Source organism: Cucurbita pepo, chromosome 3, assembly GCF_057944985.1.
Source record: "Cucurbita pepo subsp. pepo isolate OVF chromosome 3, ASM5794498v1, whole genome shotgun sequence".
In the NCBI taxonomy this organism is placed as follows: Eukaryota; Viridiplantae; Streptophyta; class Magnoliopsida; order Cucurbitales; family Cucurbitaceae; genus Cucurbita; species Cucurbita pepo.
The window spans coordinates 16822878-16839105 of record NC_141800.1 but is presented as its reverse complement, the minus strand read 5'-3'; the positions used below and the strand labels follow the sequence as shown (position 1 = coordinate 16839105).

General features: G+C 33.4%; 2 protein-coding genes and 2 pseudogenes across 2 annotated transcripts; 2 read left to right on the top strand and 2 right to left on the bottom strand.

Moving 5' to 3' along the window:
- Positions 1-3466: 3466 nt before the first annotated feature.
- Positions 3467-4544, bottom strand: ERF1 (ethylene response factor 1). The gene has a single exon (XM_023672674.2). The coding sequence runs from the start codon at positions 4460-4462 to the stop codon at positions 3797-3799; it is 666 nt and encodes a 221-aa protein (XP_023528442.1). The 5' UTR covers positions 4463-4544; the 3' UTR covers positions 3467-3796.
- A 4215-nt stretch (positions 4545-8759) lies between these two features.
- LOC111789645 (ethylene-responsive transcription factor ERF098 pseudogene) lies at positions 8760-9209 on the top strand (annotated as a pseudogene).
- Positions 9210-11101: 1892 nt separating this feature from the next.
- LOC111791792 (ethylene-responsive transcription factor ERF096 pseudogene) lies at positions 11102-11523 on the bottom strand (annotated as a pseudogene).
- A 2147-nt stretch (positions 11524-13670) lies between these two features.
- Positions 13671-16131, top strand: ETFBETA (electron transfer flavoprotein beta). The gene is made up of 5 exons (XM_023670566.2): positions 13671-13903; positions 14009-14293; positions 14539-14619; positions 15505-15599; positions 15824-16131. Exons 1-5 carry the CDS (start codon positions 13835-13837, stop codon positions 16047-16049), a joined length of 756 nt encoding a protein of 251 aa, XP_023526334.1. The 5' UTR covers positions 13671-13834; the 3' UTR covers positions 16050-16131.
- The last annotated feature ends 97 nt before the right edge of the window (positions 16132-16228 follow it).

Below are 16228 nucleotides of genomic sequence, written 5' to 3'. Positions count from 1 at the left end.
ATGAGGGACAACTTATTCGAAGATTATACATGTTAAAAATGAGATAAAAATAGAATAGGGAAGGTGTTGAAAGCAGGAAGTTGTGGTTGTTGTGATACTCGATTGGACTTATCACGATGGATGATTAGCGGCCGTAAAGGCTTCACTGATTGAGTTAGGATTTGGCTTTGGCTCTGATGCAAAATCCTAACTCAAAAGAAAATTTTGATATTTAAGAATACTAAAATCGGTTCTCTAATACCATATAATACCATATTATATCTCTAGAAGCTTTTTACATAAGTCTATAACTTCGGGAATAAATTGATATTTTGTCGTTGACAAAAAAAAAAAAAAAAAAAAGCTTTTGCGAGTAAAACATTTATTATTGAGTAAGTTAAATTGGTTGACCTTATCTGCATGTGTTCAAAACAATAAAGAAAGTACAAATATAAAAGTCAGCGAGTTGACTTTTGTATTATACATCAATATAGCATCACATATACGGCTGGAGTAGCTCACAATCGTTGACATTTTTTAACTAACAAAACTAAAAATCTAAAATATATATATAATATTTACGGTAGCCCACTTGCGTGGTGGGTTTATAAAACCTTCTAATGTGAAAGTAAACATTGCTTGATTTTATTGAATTTTAATTATATATTTATTTGATTTCATATTAATTCAAATAAGGTTATTGGCCATCTCAATCTCAGCAAGAAAAAAAAAAAAAAATTGGTAATTTATTTAAATCCATTAGTTTTTTTTTTTCTCTTTTGAGCCAAAATTGTGGAAATTGTGTTGCATAGATAATATTAAATACTAGAAATGTCCATAAATTTCAATCACCCTGATTTTTTATTTTTTGTTTTTTCCTTTTTTTTTTAATAATTATAAAAGAAAAATAGTAGGGAAAAACACATGGTCCTGTTTTAATATAAAAAATACTAATTTTGGTTGACTTTAGTATAAAATAATTAATATTTAAATTTAGATATTTAAACCAATGAAATAAAATTAAAATCAGAAAAGGAATATTGAAGAGTCTAGTGGGGCCCAATGTTAAAAAGTCAAAACTATTTCTAAATCGACGGCTAATAACCTCCACACGCGACCAATCTGACCCTATCATACGACGTCGGATCACAGCATTTTGCATCATCGAGGGTAAATATCTTGTATAGGTATCGTACACAATTATTTTATTATGATTATTATTATTATTTCATTAATAAAATAACAGCTTATTAAATAAGCATATTGTTTACAAAATATTATGGGGCCTCTAAAATTAGGACAACGCATATATATTTTATGTTATTGTACTAAAAAAGGTGGTTTTATATCTAAAATTTTAAACTAAATATCGCAAAAAAGGAAAGTCAAATTTCTACGTCTAATGTAAATAATTGAGCTTTTAATTTCAATATTTGTGCATATTAATATATATATATATATAAGTCGTTGTCCTTATCCCTTTCAATGACATTTTTACACTCTTTTTTTAATATAAGTAAATTTAACTACAAAATAACAATATTATTATATTCTCATGCCATTTTTGTGCAACAATAATTAATTATTTGACAATTTGCTCTTTAAAAAATGTCACCATTTCTAATTAATCACTACAACAATTTTCGTTATTTATATCAAAAATATGTTTTTTTTTTTTTTATAAATTAAGTGATATTTTTCTGAAGAAATTTAAAGTTTTAAGTACGAAAATAAAATTTTAAAGGCATAATTTAATCTCAAAATTTTTAATTGGTTAAACATACAAAACGTTTCAAACCTTTTGGATTGATTTCAATTTTTTACCTTTTTAACTTTAAATTTTACTTATTTATTACATTAAAAAAAACCATTAAATCTTTAAATTTTAAGAATTCTACCAATTAAGAGAACTGACGATATAAAATTTTAAATTTTTTCCTAAAATTAAAGTTTATATAACACTGAATTTTATTGGGCTTGGATCTCTTGGTTCCAATAATAATCAGGCTAGCGTAATTGGGCTTCAGCCCATTAAAATGTGAACCCATGAGATCTTTCGTCGGCCCAAATATAAAGTAGATTGGGCTCATTAATCATTCCAAATCATTTTCTTTACGGTATTGCATTATTGAGAATAATATAAAAGAAAAAAAAATAAATATTAATTTATAAAATGAAACATATTAAATGAATAAATTGAAAGGACTTCAAATCAAATAAATCAAAGATTTTTTTTTTTTTTTTTGGAAAAGAAAATAATAATAATAATAATAATAATAAAAGACATTGAGAAAAGGAATTTTGTGGTATCCAATATCCATGAGGAAGAGAAATGGAAAAGAAGCCACGTCAGCATGGTGTAGAGTAAATAATATAATAATAATAAGTAGTAGTAGTTTGGTTGGGATTTTGACCAAGACTTTGACCTAGAATAGTCAAGAACCACGTGATTGAATTGGATGGTTTGGTTCCTATTGTGCCAACTCAGACAAGTCCCAATCCTTTATTGGGTTGTTCATTTTGGGTAAAACAATTGGTGCCCATAATTTAATTTTTTATTTAAATCTCACCCATAGTTTTTAAGCTACTAATGATCTATGAGCCTAGATTTGTATAAAATATTTAAAAAATAATCACAAAACAATAATAATAATAATTATAAAATTTCAAATAATCGAGAAAATTTCCCAATACAATACAAGAAATTTTGTAACCACCCTTATAATTTAAGCGAAATTAATAAAATTTATGAAAATAAAATTAAGAATTCATAGATAAAAACAAAACTAATAAATAAATAAATAAAAAGAGGAAGACAATCTTGATTCTGCTTGGAGCTGCGGAAAGGTGACGGCAAGGCAGTCAAGCACGCATTCATCATCTTCTAAATTATCCAATTGAAGCAAGCTCGAAGCTTCCCAAAAATAATAAAACATACACATTTTAACATTTTAATTTTCAACCTATCATTTTAATTTATCACTAATTCATTTATTTATGGGATGTATGTTAGAATAATATGAAATCCCACGATAGCTAAAGAGAAAAAACGAAACATTTTTTATAACTCGCCATAACATACGAGTTTTAAAGATAAATATAAAGAGAACAATATTTTAGTCGTGAATTCAAACCGTTATAAATAATATATATTAGGTTTTTTATTAATCGGTTGAGATATAATATTTGAATAATATATTATAATAATTAATTATAAAATATATCTTAAATATTATTTACTTTGATTAGTAGTATATTTTATTTATTTTTAGGTATTAGTTGTAACCTTGTATTTTATTTAAACGTAAATATTAATGGAAATTGGACTTTAGATCCAACGGGTACTTTTGATCCCACCGGTCATTTTTTATCTACTTTATAATAAACTATGTAATGAACGAGGTTGATTTTCCAGTTTTTACAGTTACTCTGTTATTTTTTTAATGCAAATAATTATTGAGATGTGAATTTTATAGTACACATGGTAGAGAAAAGTCTACATTTATTGGGCAACATTCGTTTAATAATTGTATTTAAAATTAAAAATTGGAAAAAATAATAATAAAAAAAAGATATTTGAGTCGAGCCTATCCAGAGCTACAAGGATAACTCACCTTCTCCCCCCTGCTTTACAACAACACAAAAAAGTAAAAAAAAAAAAAAAAAAAAAAAAAAAAAAAAAAAAAAAAAAAAAAAATTAAAACAATATGATCATCTTCTCCAAGGTCTTACATTTTGAAGCATTTTGTTTCTTCTTGTCTGGTGAGATTAAACAAATATATTTTTGTATATATTAACAGGAAATTATAATTTTGATTTAGAAAGAACAGGGGATGCTATTTTGAGAAGAGCCCAGAAGTTCTTCCAAATACTCTGCGCCTAAATCTTCCAAAACCATCACATTTTGGATCCTCAAATCCCTCTCTTTGTTCTTTTTGCTAATGGCTTTCCTTCTGATCGAGTGTTTTCTTTTCAACGCTATTACCGGAGACCCGCCGACGTCGGTGATACTATCAGCAGCCTCGCCTCCGCCGAAGTTCATTTCTTTAAGGGACTCCCTTACTCTGTCCACGGGAAAATTTAGAATTGCGGCAGCACCCCTCATCGAAAACGCGGCTTGATCGTAGGCCAAAGCGGCGGCTTCCGCACTGTCAAAAGTCCCCAACCATACCCTTATCCCATGTCTAGTGGAATCTCTAATTTCCGCCGCGAATTTACCCCATGGCCGGCGGCGAACCCCTCTATAAGGCCTTTCCTTCTTCCGGGTATCTTCGCCGACAGAATCGACCTCCTCTTCCTTCACTCGCACCGCTCCGATACTGGGGTCGGAGGATTCCCGTGTGCCCTCGGAGATCAGCCCAAACAGAAGCATTTCCTCTGAGTCATTCTCATTGAAAGGAAGAAAATTACAGGATTCCGGCGAGCCGAAGGAGGCTTCCGAGGAGAAGTCGGAAACAGAGGAGAAGAATCCGGCGTAATCCATGAAATTCAGAAAGATTGGAATTTGATTCAAAATTGTGGGCTTTGAAGCTCAGTCGTTTGGGCGAGGAAATTATGAGGCCGCATTTTGTGGTTATATATACCGAATATTAAACTAAAAAATAGGAAAAAAGAAAAAAGAGGGGAAAATGATAAGGGCAAAAAGGGAAGATGAGTGAGGGTTTGGGGGTATTTTCGGGGAAAAGTATTTTCATATTTAATTAATTTATAATGTTTTCGTCGTTGTGGAAGGAGCAGATTAATTGTACACATGCGTGAATTGAAGTCATGGCGGCCATAGTTTTGCTGATGTCAGCAGATTTTTGTCGGGTAGTATGATGACGAACTGCTACTGGTTTCAGACACGTGTCGCTCACGTGACCCATTGGAGATCAGTCTTGTTTGCATGGACCATTCTGATTGGTGGTTTAACAGCAGTTAATAAGAGTTTTGAGTTTTTATCCTTTTTACCTCTTTTTTTAAATTTACTTTTACTACAAAATTTTCATCGTCGAAGTAAATAGTACAAATTTAAATTACCCTTTTTAGCCTCCAATTGTGAAAAGGAAGGGACAGAGATTGATTGAAGAACTCGGCAGTCGTAGTTTGACATTTCATACATTATTGAGGTTTTAATTTATGTAGAGATGTCGCTTTTTCATTTATTATACCTCACGCCTGAGCGTCTAACAATTATTAAACTTATGAGGTTAATTGTGTAATTTTGTTTCATAAATTTGTTGAAAATGGTATTTATTTATTGATTTATTTATTCATCGAAGAGAGAAAATAAAAAAAGTCTTATAAATTTAGGTTTGGGAATGCTCGTGAAAAAAATAAATTATCCAGCCCGACCGTCCACATCTTTGACTTCAACCGTCAATTTATACTACTTTATTTTTAATTCAAATTTAAACAAAACATTATCTTTATTAGGCTATTAATTTATTAATTTTTAGTTGTCTCTATACAAGTGCCAACAAGGCACGCATGCTCAAGAGCAACTAGGCCACGCAAGCGGGGGCAAGCACGGCTCCCACACACCCTCACGCAAGGCTAGTATTTGCGTCGATGAGCACGACTTGGCCATAGGAGTCCAAGCTTACCATTAGTAGATATTGTTATATTTTGACTTTTTGTTTCCCTCTCCAATCGATATGTGATCTCACAATCTACCCCTTTGGGACCCAACATCCTCGTTCACACACAACCCGATGTCTAGCTTTGATATCATTTGTAACCGTCGGAGCTCTCATAATTTAAAATGCATTTACTAGGGAGAGGTTTCTACAACATTATAATAAATGTTTCATCTCTCCAATTGACGTGGGATATCACATAATTATATTAATATATTTCATAACGAAATCTCTCATGTTGTTTGAGAATTTGAAGTTATTATTTATTTTAATTTTTAAATTTATATTATAAACTTTCTTAAATTTTACTATAATTTAATTTTCAACTTTTAACATCTCCGCGATGATTTAGAATTTTAATTTTAAATCTTAAAAGGTGTCAGACAATTTTAACTTTCTAATACGTTCTCTACTCTAAATACAATTTAAATATGTTTAACCAATTATAAAAGCATATGTAGCATTCATTCATAAATTTTAGGTAAGAATGATAATAAAGCTAAATCTTGAGTTTATGAAATATATATACATTAAAAAGAAAAGATTTGGTAGGAAATAAAATAAAGGAAGAAAGAGATTGAGAGAGAGAAATTAAGTTGTAGAAATTTCAAATTTTGGTTCTCTATAGGAAGCTTCAGCTGAAGAGTGGTGGAACCAAGCTTCTAGAAGAAATGTTTGAAAATAATTATTCTTGTTTTTATATCAAACATTAAAACGAAACTGCCACGATGTTTCTGTTCCCTCACACACCAGCGCCTCAATTTTACCAAACTCAGTCAATCCCCTTTCTTTGTTCATAGCTTGAGTCAAGCTTTTCTTTTCTGTAAAGATCTCGATGACCCTGAATGAGAGAGAAGTGGGTTTTTTTACGGACGATTCATGTAACGGTATTGAGACTCCTTCAAGGTTGAGAAAGATCAGTCTCAGTCGGGCTGTACCTTCCTCAGGTGTCAAATGTGATGCTGTACCTGGTCGTTTAATCAGTCAAAATTATTTTCTTTTTTCTACTCTGCAAATATATATATATATATATTTGGTCCCTTTTTTTCGGGGAAATTATACAATATTATGGAGCCCAGGAAATTTGGTCAAAACAGGATATTTTTCTTCGCCCTTTATTTATTTTTAGTTTCTTCCTTTTAATCATTATTTTCATATAATATTATTCCTTTGCTTAATTTAAATTACCTATTGCTCCACTATAGTCAATGGTAAATTAGTATGTTTAAATATAATTTAGTAAATTTTTATTTTTTTAAAGAAAAAAGGAGTTTGAGAGAGGTAGATGTTAGGCGAATGAAGCTATGATGAGGGCTGACGTTATGGGGGGAAGATACATTGCATGTGGTTGATTATTTATTTATTTATTTATTTATTTATTTATTTATGACCCCCAACCCATGGGTCTTACGTGGATTTTTGGTTCATTAATTAAGAAAATAATAACATTTCCACCGTGTTTCCCGTTATTGGGCCGTCTAGAAACAAACTGATTTGTTGGGGCCATTTTGGATCTGTTGTTGGACTATATTTAAACTGGTTTGGACATGGATTAGTGAAAACTATTTTTCTTTTAAATAAATATCAATTATGCCCCTGGTTAATATATATATATATATATATATATATATATGTTAATTGAATGAATTAAATGAAATTGGAGGGGACAAATATAGAGAAAACAGGAAGTGGATAAAAGCTTCTTTATGTTGGGATTTGGATTTTATTCGTTCAAATTAGATTTTCTTGCATGTTTTATTCTACATCTCCACATCCACACATTATTTATTTATTTATTTATTTTTGGAAAATTAGCGGCTCACATAATCCATGGGTTGCTTATAATTATTTAAATATCTAATCATAAACTATATATTACTAATAAAAATAGATTTGGTTAATCTAAACATAATTAACTTTATATTTATTGTTTTATTTCTTTGGAAAATTTAATAAAAGTTATTACAATGAGGCATAATTTATTTGGAGAATACTTTTTATTTTTATTTTTATTTTTATTATTATTATTAAAAAAGATTAGGTTCTTCCCTAACTCTATTATTTTATAGCATCAAAATAGCTTCTGAAATCCACCCAACAACAGTAGTTTTGAGATGCAGGATCTTAAAATTGACTCCACAATTATTAATATACAAATGTTTATTAATTATTAGTAAAGGATGTGATTTTATTTATTTATTTATTTTAAATATTACCGACAATCAAATAGGTCTAAAGAAATTCTAGTTGAAAAATAAAATTCCACAAATTCCACAAATCAAAATATCTTCTCTCAAACTCAACAAAATTGGGAATCTCAGCCAACTAATATTAGCTTTGATCGCGGAGAACCTTCTGAATTGGTCTCACAATCCACCCCGTTCGGGTCTCAATGTCTTCAATGACACTCGTTCCTCTCTCCAATCAATGTGGCATCTCACAATCTACTCTCCTTTGGGTCCAACATCCTCGTTGACACTAGTTCTTCCTTTTTAATCAATGCAGGATCTCACATGATCAAAACAAATTAGAACAAAGTCTTTGTATATTAAACTCAAACACATAATTAACTAACACACAATCTTATTAATACCGGCCCCTTAGTAATTTCGTTATTCTCTTTTCTCCTCGCTTTAACGAGCATCCCTTGATTGAAGAGGGTATTGAAGACGATATAAAAAAGGGAGAAATAAGAAAGTGTTAGGTCATAGATTGAAGCATAGAAATGAAATAAACGACTATTATTTATTTTCTATAATTTAGAAGTAAATAAATAGTGTTAGATTTATACAAAATAAAATAAAAAAAAGCAAATAATATATGGTCGAGAAAAAGAATAAAAAAAAAAAAAAAAAAAAAAGGGGTATCATAATTAGTGACATAAACTATTAAATATGCAGTAAAAATAAAAAAATAAGCTAAGATTTTTGTTCGTAGGCAAGGAGGAAAGGAGAAATGGAAGGGTTATGAGAATGAGAATCGTATTTTAAAAATGCTGTATCAAACTTAAAAGAGATTTACACATAACCCTCTTTGAATGCCATTTTTCTAAGGACACATCTGAGAATCGAATTTTGGTCAAATTCAACTCCCCACTATAAATCCTTCATCAACTCCCTTTCAATTTTCAAAACACAACACACACACACACAAACCTTCCCAATGGAGGATTCTCGTAAGGGTAAGGATCAACAAAAGCAAGGGGACGACGGGATCAAGTACCGGGGAGTGCGCCGTCGACCATGGGGTAAATACGCTGCCGAGATTCGAGACCCCTCAAAGAACGGAGCCAGACAATGGCTCGGCACGTACGACACCGCCGAGGATGCAGCTAGGGCTTATGATCGGATGGCATTTCACTTGAAAGGCCATCTTGCTAGCTTGAATTTCCCTGGTGAATATTATGCTCGTGTCATGGGTTCTCCTCCTCACCCTCCTCACTTCTTTCCTTCTTCTGCTCCCATCAATCGAGGTTTCGACACCGGAGACGCTGGATCCTCGTCTTCTAACCCTGATCCACACCAAGTTATCGTGCTCGAGTATCTGGACGGCCGAGTTTTGGATGACCTTCTTGCACAAGAGGAGAAAAAGAAGAAGAAGAACAGCATATAATTAAAAAAACACAGCTTTGTATTTGGGTTTTGCCCTACCTTTTATTAAGCCCTTAATAATCTACATAACTCTTATTACTCCTTAATTAACCCTCTTCCTTTTTATTAATATCTCACAAAACATGCTTTACTTACTTCAAATCAATTCAACGTTTTCTTCATGCAATTAAGATTAATTTTCATATAAAAACCCAATTAATAAAAAAATTGTTGAAGGGGAAGGGAGAATATTAATATAGTGCAAGTTGTTGAATATTTTTCTGCCAAATCGACATCGAATTTTGCAAAGTGAATTAATGATTTATTATTTATTGCTTAAAATAAATATAAAATGAATTGAATTAATAAAAAATTCTTCCACACCAACTTCACCTCTCTTCCTCTTATATTGAATTTCAAAAGCATATGACAATGATATTCTGTTTTTAATTCCTTTTGGATATGTTTTTTGTTTGGTTTTTCACTGTTTTAAATTATTTCTAAATTCTTTAATAGTTTTTATTATTATTATTTTTTTAAAATTGTTTTCGTCAACTTTGAAATTTAGGTTAAAGAAATTTAATAAACAGAATCCTAATTTTTTATTATCATGATTTCCTCGCTACTTTATGAGGGTTCATCGTTACTCGAATTGTCATTTTGGTTTTCGAAAATGACACGTTTCTACGGGACTACTACTCTCAATAATTTTCAACAAAATTATGAAAAATTAAAAGACTAGGAATCCATGTGCTACGGTTGATGAACGTTTTTTACTACAAATCTAGGGTTGTGTTGAAATTGTTGACTTAATATCCGGTATGATATGCGGGCCAAATTGTTATTCTATGAATTCTATTTGTTATCATCCACGTAATTATTTAATAAAATTAAATCTTTCTCATTTTATCCTTAGCCTACAATATGCACGTTCTCTGTTTATTTAATAAAAATGATACAAAACTAACTACCAAAGTTTTAATTAAATAAACTAAAATAAAATCAAATTTAAACGGTAACAATATTTATGAGATTACGTTGGTGTGTTCATTAAAAGAGGAAAGAAAGATTGATATAATTAATTAATTAATGAAGAAGAAGTCAAAAAGCTTGGATCCCAAGTAAACCAAAATGGGAAATGAACAACTAGTGAGGCTTTTATATGGCGTTGACCAATACTTTCACTCCCACTTGAGTCTCCGATGTGGGAGAATCTTCGTCTAATTGTGATTGGTCAAATCCCACGAACCCAACTTCTGTGGGATATGGATTCCTTCGTTTTTGTTCCTTTTACATTTTTTCTTAATTTACCCAACACACAATAATTATATATTGAAAACGTATTAAATACAGAATTAAATATAAATTTACAAAATTTAAAAGGGTAGTTTATGTCAGCTTTGGAGTTCCATGGCAAAGGTAGAGTAGGTTAAGAGTCCATATCATGGGCATCCACATTTGGGTGGCGGCGCCCTTTTCCTTTTCATTCATTAACTATCCCAAATCCAAAAATTAGTAATAGTTAAACCGAGTTTAATCATTAATTTGTCTTACCTTTACGACGGGTCGTGTGTACGTCAGCATTTCAGATATTTAGACAAATATTTATGGAGAGACATGACAAACGGTGTGTTAATAATTATACAATTCAATTTATTATGGACGTGTGAATTATGTTAATCATTTGTATGATTAGCTTAATTAAGTAGATTTGGTTATTCATTGGGATAGCTTTATGCATGCAAAGTAGTAAACATCATGCAAATTATTTATTATACCTTCTGATTACTTTAATTGATTAAAAATTTGTATTAATCAAGCTGATTTTGATTGTGGCGTTACGAAAGAAATGAAGCTTTGAAAAGATTACGAAAATGGGTGAATTGATGGTGATTCGAACCAGGGTATGGATGTTTAGGTTTTCTTATCACTTTCTTCTCCACAGTCAAGAAGATCTTCAAGCACTTTGTCATCCAAATACTCAAATTCAATCACTTCATTTGGCCGCATTGACATTGAAGACGACCCACCTGAAGAGGAAAATCCACCACCGCCGGCGGCGGTGGTGAGTGGATATTCATTGGGAAAGTTCAAAATGGCTAAATGGCCCCTCATGCTATATGCCGCTCGATCATAAGCACGCGCGGCTTCTTCCGCCGTGTTGAAAGTCCCGAGCCACATGCGTATTCCTTGCCTTCTAGAGTCGCGTATCTCAGCCGCGAATTTGCCCCATGGACGCCGTCGTACTCCCCGGTAACGGATCTCTCTGCTGCCTCCGGCCGTCGACGAATCCTCTGCATAACCTCTCCCACGGCCACCACTCTCGTCCATGGAGCTTAATTAATGTTTTTTTTTTTTTTTTTTAATTTTTTTTTTAATTTTATTATATTGCATGACATGGTTTCATATTTATAGACGTGGGAAGAATCCCACGTGCGTTCTTGTTAAAAAAAATTTGTGTCGATAATTGTTAAAGCTTGAAAATTTAAACTCCATATTTAATGTTTTTATGGGAAATTAAATTGATATGGTGAAATTACGAAAAGGGTCAATTATTATATGCACAATAATCTGTATGAAAGCAATGGATTTAGAGTCCAATGCATCTGGATGCTTTGTTGAAGGTGGTGGTGGCTAACAATGCTTTCACCCATTCACTTTCTTATGGGCTTTTCTAGGATTCTTTTTGTTTTTTTAATGTTAAATTCTTGATTTTTTATGGCAATAAAAAGTTGGTGGCTTTCTCTCCAATCCCATGTCGCATCAACGTTTCCTCTTTGCCACTCATACTTATATTACTTCACATATACAACAAATTGATTTAACTTTGTTTCCTTTTCGTGAAGACGATGATTATGGGTGGTGGTACATTGTAACTACAAAAACAAGACAAAAAGAGAAAAGAATTAGATATTGGGTGTGTGTCGATGTTTAAAATTTGTCGAGCATGATTGCATAGTGGCCGAGACGATGACATCAATATATTGGACTATGTCGACGCCGGGAGTCCAATGCATAAGAGTGTGGTGTCTCAACGCTCGTACGACAATCTCTATAAAATAAGAATGATCTAATACTGTTATAAAAATATCATTGAACATGGTAAAAATGCTTCAAACCAATAAAGTTTGACTATATTGAAGTACAAGCAAACCAAAAAAGACACGTAGACGTCGAAAAACTTAGAACGACACAGACATATCTCTCCTTCTAGAAAGAGGGGAGTGGACGACGTGTCGTTTGGATATTTCATGAAATTATATACGGTCTAAACCGAGAAGATTGACCGTTTTTTTTCTTCTTCTTTTTACATTTACTTTTTGTAATTATAATTATATGCTAAACCGAGCTGTCTAAATTTGTTTTGACAATGTCAACGGTGCTGACCTGGTCTGCCCAGTTCGATCCTCCCCCACTAGAGATTTTAGAACGTGGCAGATTATGACACCCCTACCAACGTCCATGGTCCTGCTTGAATATTCTAATCCACCACACTCCACATTTCCATAAATATATTATTACCATAAATATATTAGAGTCATGATGTGAGCTCTCCACTATTCTTAGACGTTGTGGTTAGTGAGTTACCCAGTGACACATGAATGAGGGTGAAGGTTGAGAGACGAGTGTCTTGACGGATATTCTTTAAAATGGGTCTTTCAAGGATAGTATTAGTTGTTGGATGATGGAAGTCCCACATCCCCTAGGGAATGAGGGAATGATCATGGGTTTATAAGGAAGGAATACTAACTCCATTGGTAGGCCTTTTGGGAAACTTAGAACACAGGCACGAGAGCTTATGTTCAAAGTGGACAATATCATACCATTGTTGAAAGTCGTGTTCGTCTAATATTAGCATGACAGATGGGAGGGTATTAGGACCCATGTATTGGAATAGTGTTTGATTTTGGTCTCTTAACAAAGAAGGGAAAGGGTGGGAGGACACATAATTTGACATTAAATGTTGTGTTTTAATCGTCAACACACGAGCATGGACTGTGTTGGGTTTTGATCTCATCAAATGGACGGTGAAATTGTTGTATATAGAACGAAGTTTTCGTTTTTAATTTTCTATTTGTAGCTGCTGAGGTATTCAAGTTTTTCATCACTTATACAATTAGGTCCTCGTGTTTAAATGGACTCGTCAGGCGGCGCTGCAACAGAACCGCCATGGGAGTGCAGCGGCGATGGCCGATGGGTGCCTATTTATAAGACACTCCCACAGGCTTCATAATTCGTATGGTTCATTCATCAATGGGTCAGTTGTTAAAGTCTTGTCCGACACGACCCAACAACAAATTCGTTTCCATTTCGGCCCAAATGATCCACTTGTTATACCATTTTCTTTTTTAATTAAAACTCTTTTTATTAATAACTTCAAGATAAGAATGAGTAATATTGTGCCAAAGATCAACATATTTAAGTTTATGAATTAATTAAAATGATAATGATTATGAATAAATAGTAATTAAAAGAAAAGAGATAATAGCGAAAGGTTTCTTGCCGAATATTAAGTTTGAAGTATGTTTAGTTCCGTTTCCAGAGAGATTTCAAGAGCTGGTTCTCTTCTCTTTCCGTGGCGAACTCGAATTCCCCACCAAAAGAGCGAAGAACAAACCCTTAGCGATACACAATACAACGATCAAGATGAAGATCATGGTCGCCATTAAGCGAGTCGTCGATTACGCCGTTAAAATCCGAGTGAAAGCGGACAGAGTAAGAATCGATTTCATCAATTCTTCAGTTTACTTTCTATAATTTTGCATTGTTTGATTTGTTTTGTTAGAAGACGACTCACCCTATTTGAAACTGTAAAATTAGACGGGCGTTGAGACCCAGAACGTGAAAATGTCGATGAACCCCTTTTGCGAGATTGCAATCGAGGAAGCCCTGCGTATCAAGGAAGCTGGCTTGGCGTCTGAGGTCGTGGCGGTCAGTATGGGTCCGGCTCAGTGCGTCGATACTCTCAGGACGGGCCTCGCGATGGGTGCTGATAGGGGCATTCATGTGGAAGCCACTGCACCCCTTTATCCTCTCTCTGTTGCTAAGCTTCTCAAAGCCCTTATTGAGGTTGAGAAGCCTGGGCTTCTTTTACTAGGCAAACAGGTCATCTTTCAATTTTGAGTACATGCGATTAGTTGCTCTAATTTTGTTGATTTGGGTTTCTGATAAATTTGGGGATCTTGAATTGGGCTTTTCTGATAAATCTGGGTGTTTGCTTGGACCATTTACATATGGGTCATGACATGATGATGGGGAATATGTCATTGGAATTTAGGATTGTGGAATTTGGTTGTTTGTTCTTGTGTATGTTGATATCCATTTTCAGCTTTCTGACTCTGGAATTGCAGGCTATTGATGATGATTGTAATCAAACGGGGCAGATGGTTGCAGGTCTTCTGAACTGGCCTCAAGGGACTTTTGCTTCGAAGGTTAGCTTGAAGCATATAAATTTTACATGATTCATGCAGCAATAAGAATACTTAATTGAGTACTTTGAGATTCTGCTCCAATATCCACTGCTTAATACATGGTGCTGCGTTCCATTAGGTTTGAGTAGTTTATTTTGAGCAACTACTAAGAAATTTATAAGAAATCAGTAGATATAACTCACCATGGGTTGTGTGAGAGCTCACCTCAATTGGAGAGAATAACAAGTGCCAGCGAGGACGCTAGGACCTGAAGGGGGTGGATAGTGAGATTCCACATCGGTTGGAGAGGAAAACGAAACATTCTTTATAAGGGTGTGGAAATCTCTCCCTAGCAGACGCGTTTTAAAAACTTTGAGGGGAAGTCCAAAAGGGAAGCTCAAAAAGGACAATATTTGCTAGCGGTGAGCTTGGGCTGTTACAGGTTGAGATTTGCTCATTTCTAGATTCAAACATAAGAGATTTTTTGATACCAAGTGTATTAGGATTGGCGTGGATACACATAGTTATTAAAACAATGGAACACGAAAGTTACTGATATGACGTTCATGTTGTCGTGCTAAAGCTATCATGCCCATGGAACTTAAAATTTGCCCAAAATGTCAACGTGTACGTTTCATCTCTGCATAATGGAACTCGAAGTTCTCTTTCAATGTCTGTCTAGTTTATACTGGTCAATCTCTCCTCAAAATCGTTTTAAACTTCATTCGACTTCTGGCACGTACAATTTCGTATTTATTATGTATTATAACCTTTCTTAGATTTTGCAAATAGGTGCCAAGAGAATATGAGAATGATTATGTGCTTCTCTTCAATTTTACATTGCTTGAAACTACCTTGCCTGCTGTGTAGAGAATATGATATGACTCTGATCCTTGTTTCCAGTAGGTTGTGATAGACAAGGAGAAGCAGGCAGTGACAGTGGACAGAGAAGTAGATGGTGGTCTTGAGACTCTCTGTTTGGACTTACCCGCCGTAATCACGTTAGTTTCTCGAACTTATATTTGAAATGTCGATATTTCAGATTCAGATTTCCTTGTACTCGAGCTCGAATTGCTTGAAATATTGATGCTGAAAACTACTCATCCTTTAGAAGTCTAGTGATCATGTTGAGTACTTAGAGAGTTCAGAAGACCAGTTGCCTATAAAACTCCATAGATCTAGATATCTTCAATCAAGGAACTAATTGTTTTGGGTTGTCATGCAGAACTGATTTGAGGCTGAATCAACCAAGGTATGCTACGCTCCCAAACATAATGAAAGCGAAATCGAAACCGATAAAGAAGTTCACTCCACAGGAATTAAATGTGGACGTGAAGCCAGATTTAGAGGTCGTTGAAGTCACGGAACCTCCAAAAAGAAAAGCGGGTGTCGTATTGTCGTCTGTTGATGAACTGATTGACAAGCTCAAAAATGAAGCTCATGTCATTTGATCATTCCCTTTTTCTATCCATTCTATGTTCAAGATGCAAATAAATACATTCAGGTTGAATAACAAGGTTTCTGTTTCCCTCATCCATAGCTAAAGAGTGTCATTTCGTTTGGTTCTTGGATACGCTTTGGTTTTCATATCTATCCCTTTCTTTTTGGATATCAGATGTGATGGATATCT